Source organism: Anomaloglossus baeobatrachus, chromosome 1 (genome assembly GCF_048569485.1).
Source record: "Anomaloglossus baeobatrachus isolate aAnoBae1 chromosome 1, aAnoBae1.hap1, whole genome shotgun sequence".
Classification (NCBI taxonomy): domain Eukaryota; kingdom Metazoa; phylum Chordata; class Amphibia; order Anura; family Aromobatidae; genus Anomaloglossus; species Anomaloglossus baeobatrachus.
In genome coordinates, this window is record NC_134353.1 from 36,378,264 (window position 1) to 36,394,694 (window position 16,431).

General features: G+C 46.1%; 1 protein-coding gene across 1 annotated transcript in view; it reads right to left on the reverse strand.

The window, feature by feature from the left end:
- GFRA4 (GDNF family receptor alpha 4) overlaps window positions 1-16,431 on the reverse strand; it is a 617,177-nt gene that overhangs the window by 36,709 nt on the left and 564,037 nt on the right. Inside the window, exon 5 of the mRNA XM_075346410.1 lies at window positions 559-904. Coding sequence (XP_075202525.1) covers window positions 559-904 — 346 coding nt within the window. The remainder of the gene's footprint in view (window positions 1-558; window positions 905-16,431) is intronic.

The window sequence follows — 16,431 nt, forward strand, 5'->3', positions numbered from 1 at the left end:
GAAGATTTACCAATTTCATAGTTTTATGTTTGAAAGAAGAGCTCAACCTATACTCTAACATTTTGCACCAGAAGAAGGCAAAAACCTGACGAGACAGATGCTAATTGCTCTATATTTGGAGATATGTTCCTCACCAACTCTACATACTTGTAATCAGACTAGTTCCCTGGATCAATGTCCCATTACAGAATTTAGTTATTTACCAAGAAAGGTATCGAGGCCTCCTTGCACGTGTTTAGTGAAGCTAAATGAAATACATAGAAGGGAGTGGTCCTACAAAGATCAATATGGGCCACCGATGAGGGGACTTTCACCTCCAAGCTCTTTTCATACAATTTAGGCCAATTCCCACCTTTCTAATGGCTAACAGCGCAGTTCAGTTGGCGATGAGGATCTCACCATGAAGTGTCGAACCAACCAGAGCTAAGCCTCCTTTCTCCATGAACCCATAGTATATATATATACATTTTGTATATTATTTAGTAAGTAGGACTTAAAATACAGAGAACAATTTCCAACAAACCGAACCAAGACTTTTTCTGGAATGAGGTACCTTACCTACAAATGTAATCCCCCTTACAAGCGTCTAGTGGGGCGAGGCAGTTGGGCTTCTCTTTAGACTCATAAGAACAAGCCGGAACGATGGTTTGCCGTCTCCGCTCTGCACAGGCTATGTCTTCACATGGACAGAAGAGGAGCTCGCTGGTGTACTCGGCTGGGACTCGGTCAAAAAACTTCCTCAAGGCCTTGTGACACTTGGAACGGTTACAAGAATCAGTCCGTGGCGTGGGACGTATGCACAAACCAACATACTCTGTTCGTAACTTCTGGCAGGTGGGGTCCACGTTGCAGGCTTTTGCCGCATCAAGGCAACGATTCACTTGGGTAACTTCATTTTCAGACCCTGGAAAGAGTGATGAGATGTGAGTGAGAAATAAGGCAATGAAAGAATTACGAGAGCGTCTTGTAGACCCGGAACGGTCAATTATGATCATATAATGTAGCTTTATGTATATTTAGAAGTTCTCCAAAAAAATCCACCAATTTGATGTATGAGGTGCAGGCAGTGCCATACAGGCAGTAAGAAGCTGAATCCAGGCATATCTGTTGTAGGAAGGTCCGATGCTTGACTGCAGAAATATCTTTAATGAAAGTTACAGAAATGCACAGCACTTTGATTGACAGGTGCAACGCGGTGGGCCAGATCCTCGCTGTAAAGTCCTCCACCAGCTTCCTCTATGATATGCCCTATTTTCTTTATTTGAATCTCGCCCTGCCATTGTTGCTGTTGGCGGCGCATGCGCATTGACACAGTTATTCTGTCTTCATTAAAATGGTGCAGGAGTCTGCGCATGCGTGAACCGCGATCTCTGGCGCCTTTTTAATAAAAACACAGCGGTGAAGACTATCAGCGGCAAGATGTAAAAAAAAAAAAAAATCTGCGCACGCGCTGATGCCTCTCATGGTCTTCACCGCAGTGTCTTCAATAACATGGCGCGGCTCGCGCATGAGTAGACTGCGCCATAATGTTAATGAAGACAGAATTTATTTATCAATCCGCATGTGTCACCAACAGCAGCAATGGCAGCGTGGCGTGAGATTCAAATAAAAAGGGAGCACATCATAAAGGAAACTGGAGGCTGACTTTACAGTGAGGACCCGCCCCACAAAGGCCCGCACCGCGTTGCACCTGTCAATCAAAGTGCAGTGCATTTCTGTAACTTTGATTAAAGATATTTCTGCAACCAAGCATCGGATCTTTCCACAAAAGGTATGCCTGGATTCAGCATCTTAGTGCCAGTATGGCACTGCTTTTAGTTCATATTGGAAAATCCTGGTGGTTGGTTCTCTTTAAGCAGGTTCAGCTCAAAATAAAACAAAAAAAAATCTGAAATAAATCCCTCACCCTCCTGTGTTACCTTTATTTTTGTTTTTTAGTTCCCCTTCTGAACCTTGTAGCTATCTTCTCTGTGGTCTTTGACTGTTTGTATTCTCAATTTCCTTGCCCGCGTTCCTTCTATACCACTGTCCAAGGTTCACAGGCCAAGCCCCCCATGGCATAACCGTTCAGCTATTGGCTGAGCCCTGCCCCCTGCTCATCTGATAGGCTATATTCTGTTCAAAGCACAGACAGGAAATTTCTGTGATCTGTGCTTTGAATGGACTTAGCCAGAAAGTAAGGACCTGGAGATCACATCACCACCAGTAACAGCTCAGGGACAAAGCGGAATTTCAACAGCAAGTAAATTATGAAGTTTCTTCATTTCTCGTAAGCTTTCCAATGGTGTAATATACCATGTGCTTAGAAAAATCCCTTTAACTGAGAATTCGTCAGCAAGTTCATCCAGACAAAGAGTTTGTAACTAGGGATGATCGAATACCTCAAATATTCGGCAACGCCCATATTCGCTGAATAGGTCGCCGCTATTCGACTATTTGCAAATATTCGATGCGCGATGTAAGTCTATGGGAAACCCGAATAGTTGCCGAATAGCAACTTTTGCCTTCAGTTTTAATGATAGATGGAGTGTCTAAGCATCTAAAACTCCACCTTTCAATGCTACAGAAAGGTAAAAAGCTTTAGAAAGGTGCAGGTACTTTCTAAGGTCAGCGCAAATCCTGACTATACATACAGAATCTCTGGAAAGGTGGAAGGGCAGCAACAAAACTTCCTCTTCAGGTTTCAAAACATGAAAAAATTGGAGATAGATTAATTCATTTGTTAGTATCCATTAGTGTCCGCTGCTTGAGTGCATCCAATGCCAGATCTTCTTCCCTTCCTCTTCCTGTTCGAGTTTCTTAGAACTCAGTCCTAGGCCCCCTCCTCTTATTGTCAGGGTTCCTCAGGGTTCAGGCCTAGATCCTCTGCTCTTACAGTCAAGGTTCCTCAGGGTTCAGTCTTAGGCCCCCTCCTCTTACTGTCAGGGTTCCTCAGGGTTCAGTTCTAGGCCCTCTCCTTTTACTGTCAAGGTTCCTCAGGGTTCAGGCCTAGATCCTCTGCTCTTAATGTCAAGGTTCCTCAGGGTTCAGTCCTAGACCCCCTCTTCTTACTGACAGGGTTCCTCAGGATTCACTCCTAGGCCCCCTCCTCTTACTGTCAGGGTTCCTCAGGGTTCAGTTCTAGGCCCTCTCCTTTTACTGTCAAGGTTCCTCAGGGTTCAGGCCTAGATCCTCTGCTCTTAATGTCAAGGTTCCTCAGGGTTCAGTCCTAGACCCCCTCTTCTTACTGACAGGGTTCCTCAGGATTCACTCCTAGGCCCCCTCCTCTTACTGTCAGGGTTCCTCAGGGTTCAGTTCTAGGCCCTCTCCTTTTACTGTCAAGGTTCCTCAGGGTTCTGGCCTAGATCCTCTGCTCTTAATGTCAAGGTTCCTCAGGGTTCAGTCCTAGACCCCCTCTTCTTACTGACAGGGTTCCTCAGGATTCACTCCTAGGCCCCCTCCTCTTACTGTCAGGGTTCCTCAGGGTTCAGTCCTAGGCCCTCTCCTTTTACTGTCAGGGTTCCTCAGGGTTCAGGCCTAGGTCCTCTGCTCCTAATGTCAGGGTTCCTCAGAGTTCAGTCCTAGGCCCCCTCCTCTTACTGTTGGGTTCCTCGGGGTTCAGTCCTAGGCCCTCTTCCCTTACTGTCAGGGTTCCTCAGGGTTCAGTCCTAGGACCTCTCCTTTTACTGTCAGGATTCCCCAGGGTTCAGTCCTGGGCCTCCTCTAAAGGCTACTTTACACGCTGCGATATCGGTCCCGATATCGCTAGCGTGGGTACCCGCCCCCATCTGTTGTGCGACACGGGCAAATCGCTGCCCGTGCCGCACAACATCGTGCAGACCCGTCACACATACTTACCTGCCCGGCGACGTCGCTGTGACCGGCGAACCGCCTCCTTTCTAAGGGGGCGGTCCGTGCGGCGTCACAGCGACGTCACTGAGCGGCCGCCCAATAGAAGCGGAGGGGCGGAGATGAGTGGCCGGAACATCCCGCCCACCTCCTTCCTTCCTCATAGCGGCCGGGAGGCAGGTAAGGAGAGGTTCCTCGTTCCTGCGGCGTCACACATAGCGATGTGTGCTGCCGCAGGAGCGACGAACTACATCGTTACTGCTGCAGTAACGATAATCGAGAATGGACCCCCATGTCACCAATGAGCGATTTTGCACGTTTTTGCAACGATGCAAAATCGCTCATCGGTGTCACACGCAACGGCATCGCTAATGCGGCCGGATGTGCGTCACCAATTCCGTGACTCCAACGAGTTCGCATTAGCGATGTCGTAGCGTGTAAAGCCCCCTTTACTGTTGGGATTCCTTAGGGTTCAGTCCTAGGTTCCCTTCTCTTACTGTTGAGATTCCTCAGGGTTCAGTCCTAGGCATAACCTCTTACTGTCAGGGTTCCTCAGTGTTTAGTCCTAGGCCTCCTCCTCTTACTGTGGAGGTTCCTCAGGGTTCATTCCTAGACCCCCTCCTCTAACTGTTGGGATTTCTCAGAGTTCAGTTATAGGTCACCTTCTCTTCCTGTCAGTATTCATCAGTCTTCAGTCCTAGGCCCTCTTCTCTTACTGTTGAAGTTCCTCAGGGTTCAGTCCTAGGCCCCCCTCCTCTTACTGTTGAGGTTCCTCAGGGTTCAGTCCTAGGCCCCCTCCTTTTACTGTTGAGATTCCTCAGGGTTCAGTCCTAGGCCCCCGCCTCTTACTGTCGAGGTTCCTCAGGGTTCAGTCCTAGGCCCCCTCCTTTTACTGTCAAGGTTCCTCAGGGTTTAGTCTTAGGCCCCCTCTTCTTACTGTCAGGGTTCCTCAGGATTCAGTCCTAGGCCCCCTCCTCTTACTGTTGGGGTTCCTCAGGGTTCAGTCCTAGGCTCCCTCCTCTTACTGTCAGGGTTCCTCAGGGTTCAGTCCTAGGCCCTCTCCTTTTACTGTCAGGGTTCCCCAGGGTTCAGTCCTGGGCCTCCTCTTACTGTTGGGATTCCTTAGGGTTCAGTCCTAGGTTCCTTCTCTTACTGTTGAGATTCCTCAGGGTTCAGTCCTAGACCCAACCTCTTACTGTCAGGGTTCCTCAGTGTTTAGTCCTAGGCCTCCTCCTCTTACTGTGGAGGTTCCTCAGGGTTCATTTCTAGGCCCTCTCCTCTAACTGTTGGGATTTCTCAGAGTTCAGTTATAGGCCACCTCCTCTTCCTGTCAGGGTTCCTCAGGGTTCAGTCCTAGGCCCTCTCCTCTTACTGTCAGGGTTCCTCAGGGTTCTGTCCTAGGCCCTCTCCTCTTACTGTCAGGGTTCCTCAGGGTTCAGTCCTAGGCCCTCTCCTTTTACTGTCAGGGTTCCCCAGGGTTCAGTCCTAGGCCCTCTCCTTTTACTGTTGAGGTTCCTCAGGGTTCAGTCCTAGGCCCCCTCCTCTTACTGCTGAGGTTCCTCAGGGTTCAGTCCTAGGCCCCCGCCTCTTACTGTCGAGGTTCCTCAGGGTTCAGTCCTAGGCTCCCTCGTCTTACTGTTGGGGTTCCTCAGGGTTCAATCCTCTTATTGTTGGGGTTCCTCCTCTTTTCTTTGTATACACACCTATTGGTCAAACCATCAGCAGAATTGATTGTCAATACAACTCTCTGCGTCCACCTGCGGCTGTTAGAGGCCATTATTTGCTGGATATCGGTCGTCCTCACCCTGTAAGACGGCGCTGAATTCCCGTTCCCAATTTATGCGGTAAATGTACATCGGGTGTCATTATGGGATTAAAGTAAAAGCTATAAAGAAGGACATAACCTATCGCATAAATCATGTTTTTCTGGTGAATGTACAGTATTTAAATAAACATTTTTGTGAAGTTTTTGTTTTTAACATTTGTTTCAAAACTAAAAAATCTAATTTTTAGATTCTAAATTCCTGTTGTTACAGGAAAACACACGCATTCATTATCAGCAATGAAGAAACACTGAGCCTATCTTTTGCATTAAAGCATCTAATAAGTGTGTGCAAAGGGAGGAGGAGGTGAGCTGTGACATCTCCTATTGTGAATGGTGCATCCTGTGTTATCTACTGTACATAGAGGTGTTATCAGTCATTGTACAGGAGGAGGAGGAGAAGGTGAGCTATGATATCACCTATAGTGAATGGTGGATCCTGTGTTATCTACTGTATATATAGGTGTTATCAGTCATTGTAAAGGAAGAGGAGGTGAGCTGTGATATCATCTATTGTGAATGATGTATTCTGTGTTATCTACTATATACAGAGGTGTTATCAGTCATTGTACAGGAGGGGGAAGAGATAAGCTGTGACATCACCTATTGTGTATTGTTGATCCTGTGATATCTACTGTATATAGAGGTGATATCTTTGTAGAGGAGGAGGAGGTGAGCTGTGACACATCTATTGTGAATGGTGGATCCTGTGTTATCTACTATACATAGAGGTGTTATCAGTCATTGTACAGGAGGGATAGGAGGTGAGCTGTGATATCACCTATTGTGAATGGTGGATCCTATGTTATTTACTGTATACAGAGGTTTTATCAGTTTATCAGGAGGCAGAGGTGAGCTGTGATATCACCTACTGTGAATGGTGAATCTTATGTTATCTATTTTATATAGATGTGTTATCAGTCATTGTACAAGAGGAGGAGGTAAGCTGTGATATCACCTATTGGAAATGGTGGATTCTGTGTTATCTATTGTATATAGAGGTGTCATCAGTCATTATACAGGAAGAGGAGGTGAGCTGTGACATAACTTATGAATATTGGCTCCTGTGTTGTCAGTTGGGTATAGAGGTGTTATCAATCATTGTAATCCTTTGTAATCAATCAGTAAACTGCTGAAAACTCCTATGGAAAGTCTAGACGACTGTGAAAATTGCAAGATGACTAATTTTGTTTTTTATCAATTGTGATATGAAAAAAAAAAATTACCAAAAATTTTGTAAAAAAAACATACATGTAACATAACAAAACAGAATCAAGCCATAGGTCATATTCTGATGATGGCTTCTCCTTTAAGCATTAGTTTTTGAGCTCCATTAACTAGAAAATATGGAACAGGTAAAGTGTTTTGCTCCTCCATTGTTCCAGCTGCTCAGTATTCGGCACCACAACCTCTGCTGTCTCAGGAGGTGTCAGGGTCAATGTGACCCGGAGCTCAGATATTAACCCTTCTCAATCAAGCTTGGACAAGCTAAGCTCTTGTTTACTGCAAGCACACAGCAAATAGGGAAAAAAGTCACATTTCCTCTGTTTACCTGCGGCGATTTGTCTCTGTTGTGTAGGGTACATTTAACAAGAAGAGCTGCAATTGAAGTCGGGCTATTTTGTGGGACTTCAAGCTCTATAATTGAACTCCTAATGGTTTAAAGTAAGAAAAGAACATTAAAAAGGCTGGAAAAGTAGTAATCATAGCGCTTGTCAACAAAGTGTTCTGTACAAACGATGGCTATTTTAACCTTCTTCAGTTCCTGACCCGACGTAAAGCCGTGTGCCGTATTATACGGGGACCATGCTGCTCAAAATGCTCAACTCCAGGTAAAGGGCGCTCATTCTTTACCAGTCTTCCCTCATTTGTACGGTTTGTCTGTGCACTATAGGTGCTGAACACCAGGCACAACCAACCACCGCTGCATAATCTGGGCTGTGCAGCGGAGGTTGCCAAACAATGCCCTTCTCTCTGACATCACAGCTCCTGCTCTTCCCACCCTTCACTCTAATTCTAAGACCCCTCCGCTCCCTTCTCTTCCCAAATGCAGATACTGTCCTCTAAAATCAGGATATGGATGAGTAAGGGAACAAAAGTCATATGGGGCCAAAGGAAGAATCAATTGTACTTTAAGCCCTACTGTGTACACCTAATCTTGGTGCTGGAGATGGCAAAGCAGCGAGCAGAAGTGGACCCACTGGACCTCAGGGGGACCCCGGGCTTACCCTTTAGCGGAGTTGACTTGACTAAGCACACACCATGAGGCAGATGTCAGGTGCCACTCCCAGGGTAGGACAGATGCAGGGGCAGACAGGCAGAGTCTCTAGTGTAGACAGGAGCCACCAGGATGGCTGAGGCAGACGGCACGTCCAGGACAGTCACTAGTAAAGCTGGAACTACTGGAGGAGCTGAGGCAGACAGCATGGCCAGGGTGGTCACTAGTAACCTGGGACCACCAGAGTAGCTGAGGCAGATGGCATGGTCAGGACAGACAAGTGCAGTGACTAGTAAAGCTGGGACCACTGGAGGAGCTGAGACAGATAGCATGGCCAGGGTGGTCACTAGTAAAGCTGGAACCACTGGAGCAGCTAAGGCAGACAGCATGGCCAGGGTGGTCACTAGTAAACCTGCGACCACCAGAGGAGCTGAGGCAGATAGCATGGTCAGGACAGACAAGTGCAGTGACAAGTAAAGCTGGGACCATTGGTGGAGCTGAGGCAGACGGCATGGTCAGGACAGACGAATACAGTCACTAGTAAAGCTGGGACCACTGGAGGAGCTGAGGCAAACGTCATGGCCATGGTGGACTGACACAGTCAATAGTAAAGCTGGGACCACTGGAGGAGCTGAGGAAGATGGCATTGTCAAGACAGACGAGTACAGTCACTAGTAAAGCTGGGACCACTGGAGGAGCTGAGGCAGACGGCATTGTCAAGACAGACGAGTACAGTCACTAGTAAAGCTGGGACCACTGGAGGAGCTGAGGCAGACGGCATGGCCAGAGTGGACGGACACAGTCACTAGTAAAGCTGGGACCACTTGAGGAGCTGAGGCAGACGGCATGGCCAGAGTGGACGGACACAGTCACTAGTAAAGTTGGGACCACCGGAGGAGCTGAGGCAGACGGCATGGCCAGAGTGGATGGACACAGTCACTAGTAAAGCTGGGACCACTGGAGGAGCTGACGCAGATGGCATGGCCAGAGTGGATGGACACAGTCACTAGTAAAGCTGGGACCACCGGAGGAGCTGAGGCAGACGGCATGGCCAGAGTGGACGGACACAGTCACTAGTAAAGCTGGGACCACTGGAGGAGCTGACGCAGACGGCATGGCCAGAGTGGACGGACACAGTCACTAGTAAAGCTGGGACCACTGGAGGAGCTGAGGCAGACGGCATGGCCAGAGTGGACGGACACAGTCACTAGTAAAGCTGGGACCACTGGAGGAGCTGAGGCAGACGGCATGGCCAGAGTGGACGGACACAGTCACTAGTAAAGCTGGGACCACTGGAGGAGCTGAGGCAGACGGCATGGCCAGAGTGGACGGACACAGTCACTAGTAAAGCTGGGACCACTGGAGGAGCTGAGGCAGACGGCATGGCCAGAGTGGACGGACACAGTCACTAGTAAAGCTGGGACCACCGGAGGAGCTGAGGCAGATGGCATGATCAGGACAGACGAGTACAGTCACTAGTAAAGCTGGGACCACTGGAGGAGCTGAGGCACATGGCACAGCTAAGAAGAGCGCACACTGGGCTACAGACGGAACTGGGAGACAGGCAAGGACACTGTACACTGTGATGGGAAGCACGGCGGACAAGGGGACCTGACAACTAGCTGGCTAGGGGACAAACCACTGACTAACTAAACACGTTGATCAGGCACCTACCCTAGCAATAGGCTGAGAGGCACTTCCAGGAAATGATACACTGGCCCTTTAAGAGAAGGGCAGCAGTACGCACGCATGTCCTAGGAGCACTCCCAGAGGAACTGTGTGGCATGCACAGACCCTGGGAGGGGAAAGCAGTGAAGGACTGCAGGAAGGACCAGGTAACGTGGTGCTGACCAGCTGCGGTGGTGAGTGAGTGGGTGTCCCTGCAGGGAGGGGAGGGAGGGGTGCAGGGACACCAGCGCTACACCTACATCTGTACTTTCAGTGATTCAAGGTGAGCAAATCGATTTGACTCCACTCAAATATGTTGAATTTTTAGGAATTTGCTGAAACTTGCAAATTTCAACAATTTGTGATGGCCATTCTACATATTGTAGAAGATTAGATTAGCCAGAGAAGGCTCACATAACCTTGGGTGTGACCGAGCAGACTTCCCCATAATCCTCGCAGCTTGACTATCAGAAGGAGCTATCATAGTCTGTATAAAAGCTGATGCAGGGATGGCAGCAGCCATATTGTGATGAATCTGAATAGTGAGATGACGCAGCTTAGCTATCGAGATGGCTCAAAACCATCTTTCAAAGTTGGATGTAGCTCTCAAGGTTAGAAAGATGGGGACCTCTGCTTTATCCACTTGGGAAATCTCCAGAAGTCAAGTTAAGTACTTATTACATGCTGGGAGTCTCATAGACTTTCTACACAGCGTGCACAGTAATTGTTAATGCTCATACTCTACTTTTGATTGAGCAAATATAAATCTATGAGATGCAACATAGTAGTAGAAAAAGACAAGGCCACACATCCAAAATTCATAAGTTGATCTAATGCAAAATGTAATTACCTGAACATGAAGTTCTTGGTTTAACATTCTGATCGGACTGTATGAAGCCCACCGCCAAGTCAAAGTATGATTTTGGGATGTGCGATTCATGTCTTTTTCTCCAGGTGTTCTATAAGTCTATGAGAGCCTCAAAAAGGAAAAATGGGTATGCACATTGCGGGTTGACCAGAGGCTGGAAAGAATCCTGCCTTTCTGACAATTCCTTAAATTTTACCCATTTTAGAAAAGCGAGGACCCCCTTTAAAGGTATTGTGCTACGTGGGGAGACCATCTACACTGGCACCTCCTCCAGTAACTAGCCAACAATGGAAGAAATCTCCAGAAATCAGACACATCAATAGGCACAGAACAGATGCTCCAAGCCCGGAGAAACATAGTATTATAAATGGTGATACTCCATACTACAGCTTTTCAATTCCTATTTTCGTTGCATCTACAATGAGAGTAGCCCTGGAGAATAGTTGATAGCTAGCTATAATCCTTCATATACCCTTAAGAGATCTCCAAAATACTTGTCCCTCAAAAAAGTGGGACTAGCAGCCTTAATATTAGAAAGACTTAGTGCCCCCAAATGGTTAGTGAGTGCCCGTAGAACTTTTTCACCAGGAATTAATCCAATGGTGAAGGCTGCATGGCAAAGTCCTTGGATATCTTGGGCTGTAAAAGCTGCATGGCAAAGTCCTTGGACATCTCGCGCTGTGAAGGCTGCATGGCAAAGTCTTTGGACATCTCAGGCTGTGAAGGCTGCATGGTAAGGTCCTTGGAGATCTCGGGCTATGAAGGCTGCATGGCAAAGTCCTTGGACATCTCGGGCTGTGAAGGCTACATGGCAAGGTCCTTGAACATCTTGGGCTGTGAAGGCTACATGGCAAAGTCCTTGGACATCTCAGGCTGTGAAGGCTGCATGGTAAGGTCCTTGGAGATCTCGGGCTATGAAGACTGCATGGCAAAGTCCTTGGACATCTCGGGCTGTGAAGGCTACATGGCAAGGTCCTTGAACATCTTGGGCTGTGAAGGCTACATGGCAAAGTCCTTGGACATCTCGCGCTGTGAAGGCTGCATGGCAAAGTCTTTGGACATCTCAGGCTGTGAAGGCTGCATGGTAAGGTCCTTGGAGATCTCGGGCTATGAAGGCTGCATGGCAAAGTCCTTGGACATCTCAGGCTGTGAAGGCTACATGGCAAAGTCATTGGACATCTCGGGCTGTGAAGGCTACATGGCAAAGTCCTTGGACATCTTGGGCTTTGAAGGCTGCATGGCAAGGTCCTTGGACATCTCGGGCTGTGAAGGCTGCATGGCCAAGTCCCTGGACATCTCGGGCTGTGAAAGCTACATGGCAAAGTCCTTGGATATCTCGGGCTGTGAAGGCTGCATGGCAAAGTCCTTGGATATCTCGGGCTGTGAAGGCTGCATGGCAAAGTCCTTGGACATCTTGGGCTGTGAAGGTTGCATGGCAAAGTCCTTGGACATCTCGGGCTGTGAAGGCTGCATGGCAAAGTCCTTGGATATCTTGGGCTGTGAAGGCTGCATGGTAAAGTCCTTGGACATTTTGGGCTGTGAAGGCTGCATGGCAAAGTCCTTGGACATCTTGGGCTGTGAAGGTTGCATGGCAAAGTCTTTGGACATCTCGGGCTGTAAAGGCTGCATGGCAAGGTCCTTGGACATCTCGGGCTGTGAAGGCTGCATGGCAAGGTCCTTGGACATCTCGGGCTGTGAAGGCTGCATGGTAAAGTCCTTGGACATCTTGGACTGTGAAGGCTGCATGGCAAAGTCCTTGGACATCTCGGGTTGTGAACGCTGCATGGCAAAGTCCTTGGACATCTCGGGTTGTGAAGACTGCATGGCAAAGTCCTTGGACATCTGGAGCTGTGAATGCTGCATGGCAAAGTCCTTGGACATCTCGGGTTGTGAAGGCTGCATGGCAAAGTCCTTGGACATCTTGGGCTGTGAAGGCTGAATGGCAAAGTCCTTGGACATCTTGGGCTGTGAAGGCTACATGGCAAAGTCCTTGGACATCTCGGGCTGTGAAGGCTGCATGGCAAAGTCCTTGGACATCTTGGGCTGTGAAGGCTGCATGGCAAAATCCTTGGACATCTCCGGCTGTGAAGGCTGCATGGTAAAGTCCTTGGACATCTCGGGCTGTGAAGGCTGCATGGCAAAGTCTTTGGACATCTCGGGCTGTGAAGGCTGCATGGCAAGGTCGTTGGACATCTCGGGCTGTGAAGGCTGCATGGCAAAGTCCTTGGACATCTCGGGTTTTGAAGGCTGCATGGCAAGGTCCTTGGACATCTCCGGCAGTGAAAATATATAGAAAACCCCGGCACACAAAGTGAAACTTGAAATAACTTTTATTCAGTTTTTATTCAGTTTTTTATGTTGACGTTTCGGCAAAAATTGCCTTTTTCAAAACTAAAGAAATAAACATATATACAATTATTAGTACCATAAATACATAGGATATTATTAATAATCATATCCATATAAATCATGATAACATCATATATACCTAATAAAGTCATGGAAGAATGTATATCTTGTGAAGAATGTCATTAGACTTGATAAGGATATTTATCTAAAATAAAGGCCCATATATTAGAAACAAACAAAAGAAAAAACTTTTACATTGAATATAGAGGAATTTTCCATATATATACACATATCAAGATCTCCCTTATGGGACAAAAGTAAAACAAGAAATACCAGAAAAATACATCCATATGTAACAATAAACTGATTAAGTTACCTTAAATGGCATAAATAAGAAATCCTAGTGAGGATATGGGAAGCGGATGCCACAATAAAGGTAAACTGAAAAGTAGAGACATAGCGGTCAAACAAGTAAAAAGGAAGACAATTCCCATAGAGAAACAATTCCCATAAAGAGACAAAGCGCCAGACCATTACCTGTACCCTGGGAGATCAGTGGTGGAGTGGAAAGAAACAGAGCCGCAGTGAGGTTTAAATACCTAGTGAGGGCGGGCCAACCTAATTGATTAATCCAAGGAGGAACGCATGATGACACGCAAGCTAGCGCATGCGCGATGAATGCGGAAGTACGCGCATGCGCAATAGCAGAAGAACCAGTGAAATGGAGCGCACGATGAGACGCAAGCAACACGGAAGTGCGCGCATGCGTGAAACTGAAAAAAGAGCGGTGAGACGGGGTGACCCGAATAGAAGCTCCATATTAACTGAAGAAACCTCATCGTGTCTAAAAAGAAACAAAAGAAGGAATATAAGTAACAGTAACAATATAATTGCTTATTAGAGAGACTTCTAGTAACATTGGCAAGATTACATTAGAAGTCTACTACTACTACTAGAAGTCTCTCTAATAAGCAATTATATTGTTACTGTTACTTATATTCCTTCTTTTGTTTCTTTTTAGACACGATGAGGTTTCTTCAGTTAATATGGAGCTTCTATTCGGGTCACCCCGTCTCACCGCTCTTTTTTCAGTTTCACGCATGCGCGCACTTCCGTGTTGCTTGCGTCTCATCGTGCGCTCCATTTCACTGGTTCTTCTGCTATTGCGCATGCGCGTACTTCCGCATTCATCGCGCATGCGCTAGCTTGCGTGTCATCATGCGTTCCTCCTTGGATTAATCAATTAGGTTGGCCCGCCCTCACTAGGTATTTAAACCTCACTGCGGCTCTGTTTCTTTCCACTCCACCACTGATCTCCCAGGGTACAGGTAATGGTCTGGCGCTTTGTCTCTTTATGGAAATTGTTTCTCTATGGGAATTGTCTTCCTTTTTACTTGTTTGACCGCTATGTCTCTACTTTTCAGTTTACCTTTATTGTGGCATCCGCTTCCCATATCCTCACTAGGATTTCTTATTTATGCCATTTAAGGTAACTTAATCAGTTTATTGTTACATATGGATGTATTTTTCTGGTATTTCTTGTTTTACTTTTGTCCCATAAGGGAGATCTTGATATGTGTATATATATGGAAAATTCCTCTATATTCAATGTAAAAGTTTTTTCTTTTGTTTGTTTCTAATATATGGGCCTTTATTTTAGATAAATATCCTTATCAAGTCTAATGACATTCTTCACAAGATATACATTCTTCCATGACTTTATTAGGTATATATGATGTTATCATGATTTATATGGATATGATTATTAATAATATCCTATGTATTTATGGTACTAATAATTGTATATATGTTTATTTCTTTAGTTTTGAAAAAGGCAATTTTTGCCGAAACGTCAACATAAAAAACTGAATAAAAACTGAATAAAAGTTATTTCAAGTTTCACTTTGTGTGCCGGGGTTTTCTATATATTTTTATACGTGTAATTTCCCCTGAGCACCTTTAATCAGTGAGCCGGACTTTCACTCAGTGTTATCTCCGGCAGTGAAGGCAGCATGGCAAAGTCCTTGGACATCTCGGGCTGTGAAGGCTGCATGGCAAGGTCCTTGAACATCTTGGGCTGTGAAGGCTACATGGCAAAGTCATTGGACATCTCGGGCTGTGAAGGCTACATGGCAAAGTCCTTGGACATCTTGGGCTTTGAAGGCTGCATGACAAGGTCCTTGGACATCTCCGGCAGTAAAGGCTGCATGGCAAGGTCCTTGGACATCTCGAGCTGTGGCATCTCGGATGGATGAGCCGGAGTATGAAATGATTCTGTTTTTAGCATCGTATAAAATCATTTCTTACAAGAGCCATTTTTTTCCTGGAGCAAACCCTAAGAAAGCGGGACAGCTGGTCACTTAATATCTTCATCCATCATAAGAAGATTCCTTAGTGCCTGCTCTTCCGTGTGTTGCCTGAAAGGCAGTGTTCGCAGTCCATAAATCCTCAGCCTCCTGCATAAAGGGGGCTGCACATTCGGCTCCTAACACCCCCCAGGGATGAGGTTTGATAATTGAAAGCAGGTGGTACATAGACAAGTGCTAGGAGGATCTTGGCTGACTTTGTACTCTAAGGTTGACGTCCTCCCAGTATGTGCTTCTCCAGCTCGCTGGGTGGTTTGCGGAATGAATTTTTAGAACTCTCTGGAGCCCAGAATGCCAGTGGTTCTGGCCTCCTACTTTGTGGATTTATTGTCCTCCCTGTCAGTGCTGGGCCTGTCCCTTCCAGCAGAGTCTGATTCTGACATCCCATAAGAACAGAATGAAATGAGATTATTCAGCTGAGTCTGAACGCGGTACACAACACAGCACGATATACAGCGTGAAAACATATCCATAGAAGTGTCATAGAAGCCAAGCATGTAACTACAAAAAATCAAACAGTTCAACGCTACCTCCTATGTGGGATTAAGAGAATATACAGTATAGAGATGCTACAAGATAACTTCTGTGGTCTAGATTGTGGTGAGATGTGGCTATCCTCATAATAAACTAGGAAAAAACATGCTCACAGAAAGACGAGGGGTGCAAACACATAGACAGAAAATAACTGGAATCCTAGACAGCGCAAACATGAAAACAGCAAAAAGTACAAGAACATAACTACTATAATACTGCCCCTATGTACAAGAATATAACTGCTATAATACTGCCCCTATGTACAAGAATATAACTACTATAATACCGCCCCTATGTACAAGAATATAACTACTATAATACTGCCCCCTATGTACAAGAATATAACTACTATAATACTGCCCTCTATGTACAAGAATATATCTACTATAATACTGCCCCTATGTACAAGAATATAACTACTATAATACTGCCCCTATGTACAAGAATATAACTGCTATAATACTGCCCCTATGTACAAGAATATAACTACTATAATACTGCCCCTATGTACAAGAATATAACTACTATAATACTGCCCCCTATGTACAAGAATATAACTACTATAATACTGCCCTCTATGTACAAGAATATATCTACTATAATACTGCCTCTATGTACAAGAATATACAGTTAGGTCCAGAAATCTTTGGACAGTGACACAATTTTCGCGAGTTGGGCTCTGCATGCCACCACATTGGATTTGAAATGAAATCTCTACAACAGAATTCAAGTGCAGATTGTAACGTTTAATTTGAAGGTTTGAACAAAAATATCTGAT